This window comes from Olea europaea, chromosome 1 (assembly GCF_002742605.1).
Source record: "Olea europaea var. sylvestris chromosome 1, O_europaea_v1, whole genome shotgun sequence".
Classification (NCBI taxonomy): Eukaryota; Viridiplantae; Streptophyta; class Magnoliopsida; order Lamiales; family Oleaceae; genus Olea; species Olea europaea.
The window spans coordinates 6,965,532-6,986,595 of record NC_036237.1 but is presented as its reverse complement, the minus strand read 5'-3'; the positions used below and the strand labels follow the sequence as shown (position 1 = coordinate 6,986,595).

The 21,064-nt window shown below is 37.8% G+C and overlaps 1 protein-coding gene and 1 pseudogene across 1 annotated transcript; both read left to right on the top strand.

The window, feature by feature from the left end:
• Window positions 1-11,660: 11,660 nt before the first annotated feature.
• Window positions 11,661-14,470, top strand: LOC111403923 (probable pectinesterase/pectinesterase inhibitor 59). The gene is made up of 2 exons (XM_023032948.1): window positions 11,661-12,652; window positions 13,657-14,470. The coding sequence occupies exons 1-2, from the start codon at window positions 11,692-11,694 to the stop codon at window positions 14,349-14,351; spliced, it is 1,656 nt and encodes a 551-aa protein (XP_022888716.1). The 5' UTR covers window positions 11,661-11,691; the 3' UTR covers window positions 14,352-14,470.
• An 895-nt stretch (window positions 14,471-15,365) lies between these two features.
• On the top strand, window positions 15,366-16,883 carry LOC111403726 (annotated as a pseudogene).
• The last annotated feature ends 4,181 nt before the right edge of the window (window positions 16,884-21,064 follow it).

Below are 21,064 nucleotides of genomic sequence, written 5' to 3'. Positions count from 1 at the left end.
AGTACTTGTTGATAATGGAGCAGCCATAAACACCATCCCATCTAGGATGATGAGAAAATTTGTAAAGACAGAATGTGATATGATTTCAACGGAAATCATCCTTGCAAGTTTCAATGGAGGAGCAACCTCAGCTAAGGGGGTTATGCCATTGGACATAACTATAAGGACAACTACTAGGACCACAGTCTTCTTTGTAATAGATGGTCCTACTAGTTACAATGTGTTATTAGGAAGAGATTGGATACACGGAAGTCGCTGTATACCCTCATCGCTTCATCAATGCCTGATTTTTTGGAATGATAAGGGTGAAGAAGTGGTGCAGGCCGATCATAGGCCTTTTGTCGCAGAAGCAAACTCAGTGGAAATGTTCATGTACGAAGGAAATTATGGACCTGTCAGAGTAGTCCAAAATGGAGAAGAAACTCAAATTGTTGCATAGAGTGAAGAGCCATTTTTGGTAGATGCACTCACTGAAATGTTCAGTCAAATGAGGCCAAACATAGTGGCCCTCGAAGAGCCAGTAATTAGCAAAAGAGTAATCAAGGAATTTTAAATGAGTTGTAAGAAATAAAGGCAAATGGCCGATGTTCAGGCCTTCAAAGCCAAATTAATGACTTTCAAGAAAGAATGTAAGGACAAGACGAAAGAAGAAGCAGCCTTGGAAGCATTGAGAGACAAATTGGCAGTGTTCGAGTTGGAACAAAATATTGACCAAAAAGTCAACAAGGTGGTTTGTTTAGAAGAAGAAATGCCTATAAGGGAATAGGACGATGAAGTAATGAGGATCACCAAGCCTGGATACGCTCAAACACAGGACCCTCTGATTAAAGTGACTATTGGCGATGAAGGAGAAGATCGCCCAATATTCGTCAACCAGATGCTCGATCAAGAGGTTAGTGATAAATTAATCGCTTTATTAAGGGAATATAAGGATTGTTTTGCTTGGGAATATGAACACATGCCTGGTTTAGATAGAGGTTTGGTGGAACATAGATTACCAATTAAACCAAATTTTAAACCTAATAAACAACCTCCTAGGCGTTTTGCTCCTAATGTACTCTCTGAGATTAAGAAAGAAATAGAGCGATTTTTAAAAGCAGGCTTTATTAGAACAGCTAGATATGTCGAATGGTTGTCCAATATCGTGCCAGTGCTAAAAAAGAATGGTAAATTAAGGGTGTGCATAGACTTTAGGAAATTAAACATGGTCACACCCAAAGATGAATATCCAATACATACGGTAGATTCTTTAGTAGACTAGACTGCCGGACATGTAATATATTCCTTCATGGATGTGTATTCAGGATACAATCAAATTTATATAGTTGAGGAAGATATACACAAAACTGCCTTTAGGTGCCCTGGATCTCTAGGGTGTTTTGAATAGGTAGTTATGCCCTTCGGCCTTAAAAATGTAGGACCAACTTATCAAAAGGCAATGAACTTGATTTTTCATGATATGATAGGCAAGTTTGTTGAGGTGTATGTAGATGATATAGTGGTCAAATCCATTAAAGAAGAGGACCATTTTGAAAAATTGAGATGTTCATTTGAGCGAATGAGACAATATAAACTAAAATTGAATCCCTTGAAATGTGCATTTGGCGTTAATGCAGGAAACTTCCTTGGTTTCTTAGTACACAAAAGGGGGATTGAACTTGATAAAAATAAAGTGAAGGCCATTTTAGAGGTCAAATCACCTAGCAATAAAAAAGAACTGCAAAGGTTTCTAGGCCAAGTAAACTTTTTAAGACGCTTTATTTCTAACTGTGCAGGGCAAACTAAAGCTTTTTCGTCGCTTTTAAAGTTGAAAAATCAGGACGAATTTGTCTGGAAAGAAGAGCATCAAAAGGCTTTTGAAAGCCTAAAGACATATTTATCAAGTCCACTAGTGTTGGTGTCACCAATCCAAGGACGACCAATGAAAGTATATATATCGGCTGAACAAGAATCAATAGCTGGAATGGTCGCGCAAGAAGACCAATTTGGTGAAGAAATAGTGATTTACTACTTGAGTAGACGGTTAACAAAATGTGAATGTAATTACTCTGCCATTGAAAAATTATGTCTTGCATTGTATTTCACGTGTATGAAATTAAGGGCTTATTTACGGCCCGTAACCGTTTATTTGATTTCTAAAGTAAATTTGGTTAAATATATGTTCTCTCGCCCTATTTTACACCAAAGGGTAGGCCTTTGGACGTTAGTATTATCAGAATTCGAAATACAATACATACCCCAAAAGACAATCAAAAATCAGACTTTGGCTAACTTTCTGGCCGATCATCCATGTTTTGACATGCCTGAAGAAATTGAATTAGAAATCAATTCATTCGAATTAAAACCTTGGATTTTGTATTTCGATGGGTCAAAAACTTCTAAAGGTACGGGAGTAGGAGTAGCATTAATAAATTCTTTAGGGATTTGTTACAAGTTCGCATTCACTTTGGATAGGATGTGTACCAACAATCAAGCCAAATATGAAGCCTTAATCATGGACCTAGAATTAATGATAGATATGGAAGTAAAGAATGTGATCGTTAGAGGCGATTCTCAATTGGTAATTCACCAATTGATTGGTGATTTTAAGTGCCAAAGTGATTCCATTATAAGTCAATATGAAATCGCCCAAGAGTTGTTGGAAGAATTCGACCAAGTAGAGCTTCAATCTGTTAATAGGATATATAATGATGTAGCAAATGAGTTAGCCCAGATGGTCTCAGGGTATTCAGAGGTTTTAAATTGGAAATCTACTTATGAATATGGAGTAATATTGCCCGTAGTCCAAAAAAGGGCGAGAAGGATTGAAATTCATTGCATACAAGATGGAGATGCAATAGATTGGAGGACAGAGAATAAAATGTTCCTTAAAGAACCTAATAAAGGAGATAGTAGAAAAATGAAGTTGCATTTGCTAAACTATATACTGATAGATGAAGAGTTGTTTAAGAAACGCTCCGATGGTATATTGCTAAACTGTGTAAGTTTGGAAGAAGTCAGGACAATCATGGCTGAGGTGCACAAAGGGATATGTGGAGCTCATCAAGTTGGCCAAAGGATGAGATGGTTAATTATTAAGAATGGATATTTTTTGCCCAAGATGGGAGAATCATGTGTTCAATATGCAAAGAGTTGTCTAGCATGCCAAAAGTATGATCCAATACAAAGGGCGCCCGCAAGAGAGATGACACCCATTATCAAACTCTGGCTGTTCAAGGGTCGGGCAATAGACCTGATAGGGAAGATTTATCCCCCATCGTCCAAGCAACATACCTTTGTTATAGTTGCGACTGATTTTTCACTAAATGGGTAGAAGCGGTACCTTTAAAAGAATTCACCCAAAAGAGTGTCATAAAATTTATTCATGATCATATCATTTATAGATTTGGGATTCCAAAAACTTTGATGGTAGATCATGGAACTTCTTTAAATGGAGATCAAGTGAATAAATTCTTGAGCGAGTTTGGAGTTAAAGTAGTAAACTCCACACCGTATTACGCTCAATCCAACGAGCAAGCAGAATCTTCTAATAAGATTCTAAAAAATATCATAAGGAAAATGATAGATGAAAATGCCAAAAATTGACACGAATGTCTAAACAAGGCCTTATGGGCTTATAGGACGTCGCCTCGGTCAAGTACTAAAATTACTCCTTTCCAACTTACTTATGGATAGGAGGCCGTTTTGCCTATGGAAATCAACGTGCAATCGATCAGAGTGTGTTTGCAACATAAGTTAAGTGATGATTAGTATACCGAATCACTAGTTCAAAACTTATTGGAGTTGGACGAATTAAAGTTGGACGTCCTAGATAGATTGCAAGTTCAAAAACAAAGGATGACTAAGTTCTATAATAAAAAAGTTATAGCTAAGTCATTTAGCCTGGGCGAATTGGTTTGGAAAACAATACTCCCTTTGGATAGCAAGGATCCAAAATATGGCAAGTGGTCGCCCAATTGGGAAGGGTCATATAAAGTAAATAGCGTGTTGCCTAATGGAGCCTATCATTTGGAAGATTTAGATGGCACCAAGTATATGAGGTTCATTAATGGCAAATATTTAAAAAATATGTTCCTTCCTTATGAGAAACTAAACAAATAAAAGCGTAATCAAATCACGTTGAACGATCGTATATAAAAGGGGCCAGAACAAAATACGTTCAAATAAATTCTTTTATTATCAAACATTCATTACAAATTGCGAGATACAAAATACTAAATTCTTTATAAACTACAATTGAGAGCAAACTAACTCTCGGTCGATCGCCAAGTAAGAGGGTGAACTGGCCTTGATTGCCATCCTGATCGTACTGCTGCAAAGGCAAGTAGAGAGGTCGAGAAGCACTCTCAGCAAGCAAAAGGGAAGAGAAGCACCCTCACATCGTCTGCCTAATTGCATCGCTGCAATAACGGGCAAGGAGATTGAGAAGCACTCTCAGCAAGCAAGGGGGCTTGATAGGCATCCTCAAAAATTGCCTTCCATCATTAAACTCCTTGTAAAGAACATGGAGACAATGGGAAGAACTTTGCTGGTCAAAAAATATTTCCTATATCTACCATACCAAAGGGGACATCAAAACAAGTAGCAAAATGGGCGGATCAAATGATCCATTTCTATGGAAGACGAAAATTTTGGATCGATCGTTGAAATGTCAAACGATGGCAGCAAATTAGTTTTTGAAGAAAAGAATGGAAATGAAAATGAAAACTGCGAAATATACGTGCATTTATAGGGGTGTGAAGGTGAAGAGACAGAATATGAACGGCCGCATTCGTGCCTAGTAATTGGAGTCAAGTGGCCCAAAGTCTTGGGAAAAGAAACAGAAATACCAAGAGAGAATGTACATGAATCTTAGCATAAAGCAGTTAAATGCTTGGGGGGTTGACGATTAAGGACAACGTCAATTAGCACGCAAGTAGTCAAAATAGTCATTCATTAATGACAATGGCTGCTGTTACGACAGTTAGTACGAAGTTACAAAAGGAAAATTTAAGGCACTAGATGTCTTAATTACAATTCACCCCAGGCCGATCGAATCCTTTCCCTAAGTCTTCCCCAATCCTCGCTCTACTGAGAAGAAGCGACATTTGATTCAGCTACAAAATCGTCATCAACCTCCAACTTTTTGTACTGCTCGACCAAAGACTTGGTTCGCTCAATTCCTTGGGAAGCATTACCCTTTCTAGCAGCCAGTCTCGCCCTACAATCGTCCATTTTTGCTTAAAGCTCTTTCATCTCTGCAGTCAAACTTGTCATCAAAGAGTTTTTAACCATAACTTCGAAAGAGATTTCTTTCAATTCGACCTCGGCTTTGTTAATCTCTAGAAGCAAAGACTCTCTTTCAGATGCAGCGCGAAGATATTGAGTACTCCTGGCCTTCAGTTCAACATTTTTGGCCAGCAAGGAGAGGATGTCAGATTGGACAACCTTCAATGTCACTTTAAAATCAGTAGAAATATTGAGCGACGGAAGTGTCAGTGCTTGCGCCAACTTCGCACTTAATAGCTCAAGCTTATCCTTATGTTTAGCAGCACTAGCCTGACCAATGTCCATGTCCATAAAAGACACATACTCAAATATCGACTGCTTGAGGAACTGCATATCTTCCTCTGAATAAGCAGAAGGATAACCGGTTGAAGTAGGGTAAGACGTCTTGACTTGCCCCCAGGAAGTGAACAAGTCTTGGATGGAATGCACAATGTCATCAGCACCCTGCAAAGAAAAATACCAACATTGAGGGCTTTCGCTACAATAAACGAAGCAAAAATGAAAGTGAAGCAAAATGTTACCTCATCAGCAATCTTGGGAAATGGCATATCACCAGTTGGCTCCACCACCTGTGGAGACTTCCCCTTATCTAGGCGAGAAGACTCTGCCACAATGGGCAGACCCATGGGAGCCTCTGCAGAATTCAAGAAGCAACAAATCAGAAACCAATAGCACAATCAAAGGTAAAATATCAAAAAATGTATTACCTTCCGGTTCGATGTTTGGGGGGTCGGCGCCCTAGGAAGAAGGTGACTCTTCCATTGGTTATGATGAAGGTTCCGGGACTGAAGGTTTCTCTGTAAGCATAGTCCCTTCGTCAGCTAATTTGGACGAGGCAACTTTAGCAGAAGATGATGGAGCAAGAGCTGCCAACACCAAAGCCTTCAAAGGAGAGGCTGAACTTTTCTGAGAAATTCAAGTAAACCATTAGCACATAGAAAGGTTTCAAATAAACCATTAGCATATAGAAAGGTATGTTTGTGAATAAACAGAATTCAATTACCTTTCTCCTAACGATGAGAGGAGCGTCATCATCATCCTCCAAAATCGGAGATGCTGAAGCTGGCCGTTTGTGGCTTAAGGCATTCTTAGCTGCAGTAGCCTTGGCAGGTAGAGAAGTAGATGGACGAATAGATTGTTTAGCACGAGCAGGGGAGGAAGGATTCCTAGTGGACATAGGGGTGACGAAAATAAGAGAAGTGGAAGAAGTGTTTGGTTGATCCAGTGAATGATAAGCACGATTGACATCAGTTGCAAACAATCTGCACTTCACTGATGGCCAGAGTTGTTCAAAAGGGGGATGGATGGCACGGCTAGAATTGAAGGGGGGCTAATGAAAACTTGCTCGTCAAAAGAAGGTTACGAGCATCTATAGCTTGTGCCTCTACCCTATTAATGGTGTGAAAGCGGTCTGTCAAATTTTTAGAGTAACAAGGAGGAACAGGCTAAGTTTGATCAAAACCAAGTTGGCGAGCAAAAAATTGGGGAGCATATATTTCAACCCCAGCTTTGGCATTGGTTCCAGTTAAAATGTCATGGAACAACTCCCTCCCAGTCAAAAACTGAACCCAAACGAGCAGAGAAGCGATGGCACTGTCTAGGGTGGATGGAGTTTGCACATAATCTGGAGTCAAATGAGCAGGAAAAGGAAAGAAAGAAGGAATCGAATTTAAGGAATAAAAGAATGAAAAAATGTCCCTACTGGACATATGTACAGGGGTCAGTGGATCAATGGCTAGCCCATAGCAGCTAGCAGAACGATTGGAAATGGATGGAGAACCAAGTGGTGGAAAATATGCTCTCAACCACAGTTGAGTGAACCAAAGAGGCCCACTTCCAATGGGAGATGCACCATTCTTCAATTGAAATTGAAGAGAAGTCATGCCTCTATAAAGGGCAGCCAAAAAGAAGGAACACAAATTCAAAGGCCTACCACGCGTCAATTCATGCGCTATGGGTAAGTAGCTCATGGAAGGTTTCATACTTGGCACGCAAAGAATATATTTACAAAGCTAAATCTAAAGGAAGGCCACACGCTCAGAATGGGAAGGTTCAGCGTTTGAGTGATTATAAGAGGTTTGCAGGCTTGAGTAGGACTCAGTGAGTTTCTTGTCAAATTTCGGGGCGACACCGAAAATCAAAATATCAAGAAAAATGGTATTGCCCAAAGGTGGAAGATTTACTAGGGCCCCAACATCCCTTAAAGTAATAGACATGAGACCAAGAGGGAAAACAAAGGTATTATATTCAGAAGACCAAAAACTTAAAGCAATAAGAAAAAGCACCGGGTCAAAAATTGGGGGTTGAAGAGCGATTTCTAATAAATCAGAAATCCTAGCACGATCAAAAATTGCCTTGGTAGGACCATGGCCCACAAGGCGAGCATGCCATCTGCGAAAAATAACATCAGATTCAGGCCATGTACGAATACCTTTTTCGTGAATCGACCTCAGCGGCAAAGAGTCCAGGAACGGAGGGCCTTGAGTGCAAGGGAACAGCTGGCCCACCACCACTTGTTCGACGGCTTCGGCGTTGTTGAATGATGGACCCAGTTAGAACTCATTGAGTTTGGCATTGACTGGTGCAAGGAAGTTCGGATTTACATATGGTCGAGTAAGGATTTTCTGGAAATCTTTGAAACTAAAAGAGTTATCAAATTGGGTTTGTGGAGCCGCCATTGGGAACGAAATATAATTTTGTTAAAGTTTGCTTGAGAAACGTAGAAGGGAAGCAAGAAGATGAACAGTAATATTGCAAGAAAGAAGTGCGAAGTAATGAGGTGTGATTTAGTGGTGCGATGAAATGACGTGTCTTTGGGGTTTATAAGGGTTTGCAACGTCGTACCTTTTCAGGCTATGGAAGGAAATAATGATTGATATTCTTAGGAATTTCAAATGTTGCGGGAAAACACAAAATAAATATGGCAAAAATTAATAATTAGTATTAATTCTGCCATATTGGAGGGTAATTGTTGACATACTAAAAGTGCAGCCCAAATCGAATAGCCCAAGGAATGAAGCCCAATTGAGGAATTCCCAAATCAAATAGTCCAAGGAATGAAGCCCAATTGAGGAATTCAGGATAAAGGCCCAGACAGGGTTATTAATGAATGCAGTGGAAGCCCATGAGCACAGTAACATCATCGCCCAAACTTGCAAGACGCCCAAAATCTGAGCGAATGGAGTGCCTTACAGTCGCCCAGAGCGATGACCTTGTTCTCACCCATACCTTCGAATCGCCCAGGATCTTAGCAAACATAAAATGTTATGGTTATCCAGAAATGCAGTTATTGAAGCAGTTATTGAGCAACCATATTACATTCCATGATTCAAGGAACCCAGTTGAAGGCGGTTGAACGACAAAGAATAGTGGCAACAGTTAGAGATGGCAATTCCACGACAAGTTAGCCACCATAAAGAAAGTGAGTGGTTATGAAGCAATCAAGCAGTTTCCAAACGATTTGTCACAAAGGAATCATCAAGGGAATATAAAAGGAAGAGAAGATATAGAGGAAAAGGACCCCCGAATCAAATACTCTCAAACAGAGAATATGTAATTTCAATTTCTTAGTTTAAACTTAAACATTTCTTTCAGTACTCATGTGCTTGCGCCCTTTGAAAGCATTCTGTTTAATTCTAATTGTAAATCATCGTTAATAAAACACCCTTTTTTAGGACTTGTCTCAAAATGTTTGTTTCTTACACAATCGTCTGATCCCTTTTTAATTGTTAGCGACTACTCACGCGAAACAATCTCAATTTCCAATTAAGTGGCCAACAGATTTTGATCCACCATGTCTACGTGTAAAATTCTTATACACTTGTATTAATTGATTGCTTCGAAAACAGGCTACCAATGTATCATGTCATCTTGTCTTAGATTGGAGTTTCGCCTCTATATGTTACTTTGATTAAGGTGATGGCATCACTTCGCCTTCATTTATTTCATGGTCTCAATGGGGGCCATGTAAGCAAGTGATGTGCAATTATTATTATTATTATTATTATTATTTTTTAAGTTGGCTATTATGTGGCCAATAATAAGAGTCAGGGGCAGAGCCTCACTATGTCCAATAGGCTCAAACAAATAAAAAATATATTTATTTCTTTTTATTTTTTTAATATTAGCAATGGCCCATGATTCAATTTCACCACTACCTACCAGTAGCCCAACCTAGCTCTTACGCAAATCCAATCCGAGGTGAACTTAATTGGATGTTTTAATAAGGTTAGATTCAAGTTGCTAATTTAAAATCATGTATTAGTTATCAGTTTTGTCGATTGCATTCTGCATACATGTTGTGATTTGTGAATTTAAATTGAAAGTTGTGCTAAGATTGAGAGTATTCTGCTTGATTTTAGGCATAAGTTAATTTGGGTTTCACTTGCTTTTGCTTCCAGTTACTTGTTTTTGTTTTCAATTACTTGATAATAACGTTATTGTACAACGATATCAAAATATGAAAACTTGTAAGGAGCACGTTTAATTATAAACTGTCACTTTTAGTATTATCACGATTTATTTTATAGTTTTATCATCATTAAATTTATGACCAAAACTCAATGTTCGACGTAGGTTAAATTATGTCTGCACTGAACAAATTTTCTGGCTCCGCCCCTGATAAGAGTATCATAGTATGATGCCGCACGATATATTTGAATGTGAAATATGGATATAGATTGCTAGTTGAATGACAGCAAGATATTTTAAAATTTGAAAATCGTCATGTATTTTCCAGGATATTTCATGAATGCTTATCCCAAAGGCAAAGATAGAAAAATGAAAATCTTCTAGTAAAAGATAATATAGGTAATCTACTCTTGTATAATACCAACTTTGAGTGCACAGCACATGGCTAAACCCACTAATGAAAGCATGTTCAGACATCTGTTTTAGTTAATTAATTAAAAGGTGGAATATAGGCTTCTTGCTTGAAGGGTACATCATTTACTTCTCTGTGTACTGCTTAAGAATTAATTAATCTCTTAATTAAATGATTAATTCACATTACAAGTACGGAAAATACTCAACAAATTGCTTTCGTTTTGTCATTGCGGCGGCCAGCGGTTCACACGTCCATTTTGACTTTCTTCTATTTTCAGGAAAATTGCACAATAGGTCTCATCTTTTTACTTAAATGAGCAAATCCAAGTCTTCAACAAAATTTTGTTGTTGCGAGTCCTTAGCTTTTAACTTTTATAGCAATTGAGTCATAGTGTGATTTGGGTCCATTTTGACCATAAATTAATGATCTGCCAATTAAAAAATGGTGAACGAAAAAAGTAACTCTTAAATTTGGAGTCGATTACATGCATCTGTTTTGTCATTTTGTTTGTTATTAGATTTATTGCAAAATTTTAAATAAGTAGATCTTTAGAAACTAACATAGATCATAGTTAACTTTTATACGATCCTCACTCTTATAAACTTGTTCTATCTGAATTATGTCACACTTACGAATAGGGACATCTTTATGCCGAGTTAAAGTATGACTCAACCATGTAAATCTTCCCTTATTTTATCCTCAAAATTGTGATAATCTTCTTCTTGCCACCGAGCTCCTAAACCTAGCTAGCTAGTTATCCAACTCTCGTCTAATGAAAGTTCGATTAGTGCAATGGAGGGCCCCGACTTTTATTGAACATGTCTTTTGACCGATTAATTCTTCTCTTGCTAATTTTTACTATTTATACTCCAGTGTTACATTTTTTGACTTTTGGTTGTTTTCTTGATTAATCAAATAAAATTGGGGTTTCTTCCAATTTGATGAGTTCATCTTGGTACTCTAAATCAACAAGATCACCCTTTTTTCTCTAACAGTTAAAGACGAGGACATGACAAGGATTGCAATGGGGGGCTTGTGAGGCAAGAGTTGTTGACTACTCAAGGGTAGGGATTGGGATGTTGGGGCTGGAAAAATATTGTTTTCTTCATATATTTTTCTTTGTTACCTCTCATTCTTTTGACACCTCATCGTAAAATTTGATGAAGTCTAATAATGGGTCCCTGGTGCTAAAATTTGAAAATTGAAGACTCAAATGCTAATTTAAGTAAAGATCGAGGAGTTCCCTACTAATCCGTAGCTGAAATATTCATGGCGCAAAAATCGTTAAGCAGTTCATTCAGGTCAAGAAATCTCTTGCAAGAAACACATATTTTAGCCATTTCATTGAAGACTTTCTTATGAAGATGCCTCTTCTTTCCAACAAATTAATTACGCGATGACAGCACAAGAAGAAAATCTCTCTCTCTCTCTCTCTCTCTATCTCTCTCTCTCTCTCTCTCTCTCACGCCTTGAGTGTAATGGCAGTGATCCATGAAACAAGGATCTCGTCATTGCGAAGATAATGTATGAACTCGTTGAATATCACATTTTTAAATGCCCATTTCCCTCCATATAATGTCACTCCACCTCCAATATTTATGTGCAAAAACACAAACCCTTATAAAAGTTATAAGATTCTTAAACTTGTAATAATTGTAAATTCGTACACAGTTATTATGTCGACTACAATCTTCTTCTTCATCTTCTCGTCTTTCTTCTTTCTCGATCATCATGCTTTGGCAGACGACGAATCAAAGGATATTAATTGGTGGTGCAACACGACCCCTCACCCCGAGCAGTGCAAGTACTTCATGGGACGCGACCCAGAATGTTCGAAACCTAAATCGAGACAGGATTTCAGAACAATGACGATAAAAGTAGCAATGGAACGAGCCCTTGACGCGCAAACTCATGCCCAATCGCTTGGACAAGGTTGTCGAAGCAAAAGAAGGCTTGTCGCATGGAGGGATTGTCGTAATCTCATTGATGATACAATAATCCAATTGAATAGTACTCTACAAGGCATCAATACCAATGACAGTTTCACTGATTTTGATGCACAAACTTGGCTAAGTACCGCTCTTACATACATAGGAACTTGTCGCACAGGATCCCTCGAATTAAATGTGTCGAAATTCATATCTCCTATTGTATCAGGCAATGTTTCAGAGCTTCTAAGCAATAGCTTAGCCATTAATGGCGGGTTATTGGGTCAGGAGCCGGAGCAAAAAGACGATGAATTTCCTAGTTGGGTTACTTCTCATGAAAGAAAATTGTTGGCGGATTTGCAACTGGCTTCACGGGCTAATGTGATTGTAGCTAAAGATGGATCAGGAGCTTTCAGATCGATTCAGGCAGCTATAAATTATGCAACTTCAAGAAGGGTTGGGAATGGAAGAGTGGTTATATACATCAAAAGAGGTGTTTATAGAGAGAATATAGCAATAAATAGAAATATGAATAAAGTGACGCTGGTTGGTGATGGATTGAGATATACAATAATCACAGGCAGCAGAAGTGTTCCTCAGGGGTTCACAACATACAGTTCTGCAACTGTTGGTAAGGCTCAGTTCTCTCATCTCATGCTACGTTGTAGTCTTATTTACCTCGTCTAAAAGTTCCAAGTCTATGTTTGGTTTAGTTATAAAATTGAATTAAAATTTATCAAAATCAATAATTAATTTTGACCAAACATTTTTTAACGATTCAGCCTGTATCCTCAAACCGTTAATTTATGTACTGTTCGTTATGAGAGAGCCTAAGCCCATTTCACCCTTTATGTATTTCTATCGCATTTTTAGGATTCAAACTCATGATATTTTCCTTAAATAATACTTAACTTGAATCCTGGTACCAATTACACGAGACTTGGGTCGTTAACGGCTTGGACATAGAGGATGGGTCGTTACGAAAAAATGTGCGTTCTTTGTAACGACATGAGCCTCGTGCCCGACCATTCACTTGCATATCATTCGCTATGGGAAAGCCTAGTTGCTCAATTGATACTAGAATTTGACTTAAGTCTCTGATATGCAGAGATCTTGGATTCTAATTATGAGAAGGCGATAGAAATTCATGAAAGTTAAGATAGACTTAAGCTCTCCTATAACGGACACGTAAGAGAATGATTGTGTATGAGACTCGGGTTGTTTTATCAAAATCTATTAAAATATGATATTTGTCTAAAGTGAACAGGAGCTAAATAGTTAGATATAGAATATATTTATTTATTCAGATTATGGCATCTAAAATTCCTCGTTGCAGTTAAAATTAAGGAATAGAGTTGACAGTTTTTAGTCAATACGATAGATTATTATCAACTTATAAGAACCATTGCAAATTAAGTAGATCCATTGTTTATTTTGAACTTAGCCAAACATGTTTCCTTCATGCACAATAACTCTTTCAGACACTTTTAAAGCATTAAGCCAGCTTAGTTGCTTCACATGTTGATTTGTAATATATATTAAGCTCAATTCTTTCTTAATAATATCATAATTACTTCTTCATTAATCAAGTAATCTTTAGTTTAGAACACAAGCTAACCTGAAAACTTTTTTCAGGGGTAGATGGAATTGGATTTATTGCCCGTGGCATCACATTCCGGAACACAGCCGGGCAGAATAACGGTCAGGCCGTCGCCCTCCGTTCAGCCTCCGATCTCTCGGTTTTCTACGCCTGCAGCTTCGAAGGATACCAAGACACGCTTTTTGTCCATGCACAACGTCAATTCTATAAAACGTGTTACATATATGGCACCATAGACTTCATATTCGGCAATGCTGCTGTGGTTTTCCAAAACTGTATTATTTACGTAAGAAGACCCTTAGTAGGTCAAGCAAATGTAATAACAGCTCAAGGAAGAGGTGACCCTTTTCAGAACTCCGGAATTTCGATACAAAACTCGCGGATCATGGCGGCGCCGGACCTTAAACCAGTGGTGGCGCAATTCAAAACCTACCTGGGCCGGCCGTGGCAGCAGTATTCAAGAACTGTAATTCTCAAGTCTTTTATTGACAGTTTGGTGAGTCCAGATGGGTGGCTGAGATGGCAAGACTCGAATTTTGCCTTGTCCACTTTGTACTATGGCGAATACCATAATTTTGGACCGGCGGCGGGCACAAGAAACCGGGTTAAGTGGCCGGGCTACCATGTTATTACTAGTGCAAATGTGGCATCCCGGTTCACTGTTTCGAACCTTATAGCTGGCGGTGCATGGCTGCCGTCTACCGGTGTGCCATTTACGGCGGGGCTCTGATCAGATCAGTCTCTTATATTTGCAGATTATTTTCTGCAATTTATTTGTTGATTGATTTTGTCCATGTCATGCCATTATGACAATTAATTACTTATTAGATTTTTTTTCCCTTCTATTCATGTTTATTGTATATTAATCGAAAGATCACATGCATTATCTAGATAAAAAAAATGGTTGAACAAATTTAGAAGACATCAAGTAATAAACACAAGAAATCATCGCAATCCTTAGTAATATAGGGCCTGTTTGGGAGCAATTTTTTCTCCCAAAAAATTGATTTTTTGATCGTTATTTTATTATTTCAGCCATCATATTTGACTTTTTCTCTCATAGGTGAACCCCACTTTTCTCCTAACGGTCAAAAAATCAATTCTCAAAATTACTCCCAAACAAGCTCATAAAAGTTTGGTAAAATTAGTAATACAAAAAGTTTCTTCTTTTTTTTTTTTTTTCCCTGGAAAAATAAAGTAACACAAAAATAAATTAGTCTATTTGTTATTGATTAAACGTACAAATTCATGAACTATCTCATGTTTAAACACAAAAATAATCACTCATTTAATTTCATGTGAGTTAAAACATATATATAATGCCAGTCTTTAATAGGCAATTTCTACGACACTATTATAACAATCAACAGGAAATATTATGCATGTCACGAATTTATGTTCTGCACTTAATACTTTGAAATCAATTTTCTTAAATGGAAATCTTTAAATATATAGAAGAACAAAATATTGTCTTACAAATTATATTTCGGAGAAGAATGCGACAAAGACTGATCCTCGTATTTGGTTCCTATAGAGGATTAAACCAATAGCTATGAAATTTGCATTCTTTGTACTTTCAGCATATTTATGTCTCTTATTAATCTTTCCGGCAGGAGGCGGCTCCGGCAGCATAATCTGGTGGTGCCACCAAACGCCACATCCCAATCCGTGCAAGTTCGACATGAGGCCTGTGAAAAATGTAACATTTATTGGAAGATCCAAATTCCTAAACATGGCAGTCGACATGGCCTTAGGCCAGACATTTCATGGACTAAATCACATCAGATCCTTAAAACCAAAATACCTTAACAAGCACGAAAAGGCTGCGTTGTCCGCCTGCAGGGTGTTTTGCGAGATGACCATTCGCCACTTGAACAAGTCGACCCAAACCTCAGCCCAAAAACCTACCTCGTTCGACGTACAAACTTGGCTTAGCGCTGCCCTAACGAACATCCACACCTGTGAAACAGGCTTGACTGAACTAAATATTACAGGTAACATCCTTCCCTTAACGTCCAACAATGTTTCCAAGCTAATTACTAACACTTTGGCCATCAATGCCGCTTCTGCCTCGGTGGAGAAACAAACATTTCAAAAGGGCTTTCCTAAATGGTTTTCACCCAAAGATCGAAAAGTTTTGCAGTTTTGATCTGTAAATCCAAATATTGTGGTTGCTCAAGATGGATCTGGAAATTTGGGCACAATACAGGAGGCTCTTGATGCATCACTTCAAAGGGAAAATAGCGAAAGATTTGTTATTTATGTTAAGCAAGGGATGTATCAAGAATATCTCAAAATTAGCTATGAAATGAACAATATCATGCTTGTGGGAGATGGTATGGGGAAAACCATTATTACTGGCAGCAACAGCTATTCAAAAGGGTACTATTCAAATATTGACACTTCAACTGTGCGTAAGTACTATTTTTATTTTTTTTCATCGCTTTCTTGACTCGGAATACTTACAAAAACAGTTGAATTATTTCTTTCAGAAGTCCTTGGTGATGGATTCATTGGGCAGGATATCACATTTTGCAACTCTGCAGGAGCAGAGGGCTATCAAGCAGTTGCACTCTTATCAGCCTCCGATCGCTTCGTCTTCTTCCGGTGCGGCTTCTGAGGATACCAAGACACACTCTGTCCATTTTCACAGCGCCAGTTTTACAGAGACTGCCATATATACGGCACTATAGACTTCATTTTTGGAAATGCCGCTGTTATTTTCCAAAACTGCTTCATTTTTTTTTAAAGAAAACCTCCCAATGGACAAGAGATGGTTATTACAGCACAGGGCCGAACAGACCCGAATCAACCCACCGGCATCTCCATCATTAACTGCACTATTACGGCGGCGCTGTACCTTGTCCCTGTGATTATAAGTCAATTTAAAGGTTACTTGGGACGGCCATGGATGCTGTATTCACGCACAGTTTATATGAAAACATTACTGGACGTATATATTGATTCGGCAGGGTGGCTGGAAATGAAGGGGTATGATCCGTTGGTCTTAAGCACTCTTTATTATGGAGAATATGAAAATTATGGTCCAGGTTGTTCAACGCAAGGGAGAGTGAGATGGCCTGGTTTCAAAGTCATAACGGATATTGATGAAGCTGAACAATTCTCAGTCGATGACTTCATCGGCGGTCAGACATGGCTGCCGGGAATCAAAGTGCCGTTTGCTGGCGGTTTAGACTTCAAGGGCGATTCAAAGGAAAATGGTGACCAAATTATCGGTTGCATTATACACCGTGATCCCTGATTTTAGTTAAGTAAATTTTGATAAAAATTGATAAAGTATGTAATCTAAAATTTATGAATTTTGGTTAAAATTAATTATTAATTTTGTTTTAAATTTTATCAACTTCTTTAATTAAACCAAACATGAAATTTTAGGACTTCTAATCTTCAATACGAGTAAAAAAAGAAGGATCAAAGTAGTGAAATAAAATTAAATTAGTGTTCATATATATTTTCTTAGGCCCCTAGTTAAAAATAAAAGGTGGAATATGGTAGGGGCAGAGGGAATTTCCGATGGAGTGGTGAAATGCGTAGAGATCAGGCCTGGTCACTGCAACCCCCTTTGTGAGGAGGCACCCCTTCTCCCGAAGTTACAGGACTATTTTGCCGAGTTTGCATCTAGATCTAGCTACAAGGATGAGACTTTATTTAAAAATATGGAAAGTCAAATTGTAAAAACATATTCGATTTCTTAATTCGTCCCGACATGACTTTCTAGAACCGATCTAAGTAATGTGCTCAGGACAAAGTTCATAAAGGGGCTCGCTTTGACCGTTAACAGTAGGTAACCTATTCACTGTCTTCGTTTCTATCTCATCGTATCAAATTCTTGTTTTCCAATAAATTTTGATAAAAGTGATGAAATATATTTGAAAAATTGTAAATCAAACGAAATGTGTAATTAAAATTAGTTGCTGACTTTAATTAAAAAATTTATCAATTTTTTTAGCTACGCCAAAAATGGCAAGGAGTTCAAATATATTGTCCCTAATTTATTGTGTTCTTCACATGTTTCCAATTAGAAAATGACATCTTATTCGAAATTGAAGCATAATAAAAACGGACAGCGCGAAGTAACTTTTCCCTTCTCACTTTCTTATGTTTATTATTAACAGCATTCAGTGTGAAAATTTTGGACGAGGTATCAATCTTTAATCAATCATGCCATATGGACTCCTTTATAAGAGGCCGCTTTCTATCTTCCTTCCTTCTTTTTCTCTTCCCAAGAACCCACTTCTAGGTGGCATGGATTTTTTTTTCTAATGCAAAAAATTAAAATAATTAGAAAAATATACATATAAAACTTTTTCAATCCGGAGATGGGAGTATAATGAAAAGTTAAATAATTGTACCCCATACATACTTATTCCCACGCCATATGTTGAGTAAGTATCTCTTGGACTGCGTACTTTTCGAGCTCACTACTTGAAAGTGATTGTATGGACTAACTGAACCCCATATTTGGAAAAGTCCATAGCTTCCTCAAAATCTTCGTGAAATTATTTTACTCTTGTTTGGGCTCCATTAAAATCAAATTTTGGGTTTAGAAAAAGGTATTTTGGAATAATATATATATATTTTTAAATGTATGGTTAAAAAATAGGAAAAAAGTTTTGAATTTATGTGTAATATTATTATATTTGAGAATGCGATTGAAAAATAAAGAGAGAAAAATACATTTTAAATAAGATAAGAGTATCTTGGCATAACCAGTAATACTTATCCTCTAGTAGATGCCTAAGACCTATCCCATGATCCACCTGCTCCATAAAGCCACAAAACTACCAACTAGGTCGCTCATGTGTTGATTCCAAGGCGATGAAAGATTGAGATTTAATGGCAATAACGAAATATTCAAGATCGCACCACGAAAATAAGATTAAAGTAAAGCAGAAAAGAGAAACTAAATAGAAGAACGATGAATTTTATTAAACTTGACAATATGGAGAAATTACAAATGAACAACAAAAAGGTTTCTTTAAAATTGACAGGGAGTCTTTAATTTATAGGCCACGTCCATAACCCTAATAGAGTCCAAAAAAGTAAGAAAATTTAGTGGAATTAGGTTAAAACGCGTAAAAGGAAAAAAATCTTAGACGTAATTTGATTTCTTTTCAAATCAAGTCGAATACACAATCTTCATAATCTCCTACACAACATTGAAGATTCCTAACCTAATTTGAGTCACCAGCTCAACAATTTTCACATTGACTCAAATTTCGGTGCGACGAACGAAACTCCTATATTTCAAATCCGTCTACAATAAAATGAACTGACCAATCTCCTCAGCACAGTAATCACAACTCTCCATCGTTAAACCATCATCTTCTGCACGAAATCCACAAGTGACACCCAAACCCAAATCCTGGGCTCCCAAAATTCCATCGAAGAATTACTGTTGACCAAACAGGATCGAAACACACCTTATAGTTGAAACCATACTACATGCTCAATCGAAGGCCTCTTATTAGAACTATCACCTTGAACGTCCCCTAAAGCATTCCAAATATTAGTGACACCATCGTATCTACACTCTATAAGTCCAACCCTAGCAACTGAATACAGTGTATCTGCTAAAATTGGAGGCAAAACGAAATCATCAACGCTCTCCCTAGTAGTGTTTTTAACCAACTCAGAGCTCGTTACAAGATGTACTGTACTAAACTGAACTTCCACCAAGGTACTAAACTTGTCCAAATGTTTCTTAATTGGTTTTGCGCTTCCCTACAATATGTACAACTGGGATCTCTTCCATCCCTCCAGTACTACCCAGACACCCCTTCGAACTTTCAAAACTCCACCTCTATCAATACCCTTTTACATCCACGGTACTTAGCACTATGAGATTCTTTGTCAACTTTGGAACATGGTGAACCTCATCAAGTGTTCTCACCGTCCTATCTTGTAGCCTCAATCTGATCCGACCGATTCCTGCAACCCGACAAAATTGGTTGTTTCCCATGACAACTCTACCTTGCTTTACCGTCTCATACGTCTGAAACAAAGCCCTATTGAGATACATATAATACGAACATGCAAAATCCAGAATCCACTCCCCAGGTTTGGATTCTCCATCAGATATAGCTAACATTACATCTCCATTATCTGAAAAATTCTCAATAATGCCAGTCTCGTTACCTAATTGCCCAGCATGATTTGCATGTAAATCACTTTTACCTACAACTTGTTGCAATCTTTCTTAATATGTCCTTCCCTCTTGCAATAATAACAATACACATTGCTGTACCTTACCTTTGATCTATCTCTCAGTCGATCACCATGAGTAATCAGAGCATTCCTACCCCTAGATGTAAGATCTCCAACCAACAGCTCCATCTTCTCCTTTGAGAATAGGACGTCATATACCTCCTCAATGATCAGCGTGTCCCACTATACAATATAGTATCACGAAATAACGAAAAAGAATTGGGTAGCGAACACAATAAGATCGAGGCCAGATCCTCTTCATCATATTTTACTTCCAACGTCTCCAAATCTGCAACAATCTCCTTGAACACAGCAAGATGGTCCTGCAGTGACCCTCCTTTCGTCATGCAATGGGAATATAGCTTCTACTTTAGAGTCAGTTTGCTTGTCAGACTTTTTGTCATGCACAACTGTTCCAGTTTGAACCACAAAGTAGCCGCCGTCTTCTCCTTCAAGACATCCTGCAGAATATTGTTGGATAAGTGAAGATGAATCTGCGCTAGAGCCTTTCGATCCCTTCGTTGTTTCTCTTCCATAGGCGAATTTGCTAGCATCTTCTCAAAACCCAGCAAAGTATCGTCAAGATCCATTTACGTCAACACGGCCCTCACCTTTACTTGCCACAACGAAAATCTTGTATTGAGATCCAATAGCGGAATTTCATACTTTAACGAATTCATCTTTGAAAAATCTCAACTAAATCACGAAGAATCTGCAAGCTGAGCTCTGATACCACTTGTTAATCCCAAGGCGACGCAAAATTGAGATTTAATGGCAATAACAAAATATTCAATATCGCACCACGAAAACAAGATTAAAGTAAAGTAGAAATAGAGAAATTAAGCAGATGAACGATGAATTTTATTAAACCCTACAATATGGAGAGATTATAACTGAACAGCAAAAATGTTTCTTTAAAAATGACAGAGAAGTCTCTAATTTATAGGCGACGTCCATAACCCTAATAGAGTCCTAAAATGTAAGAAAATCTAGTGAAATTAGGTTAAAACGTGTAAAAAGAAAAAATTTTGGATGTAATTTGATTTCTTTAAGTCGAGTATGCAATCTTTATAATCTCCTACGCAATATTGAAAATTCCTAACCTAATTTGAGTCATTAGCTCAACATCAGGTACATCCAACAATTCTTCTTCACCAAGCTCTATGCTCAATTAACTCGATTAATTATTAGAAACCCCTCTACCTTAGTCATGCA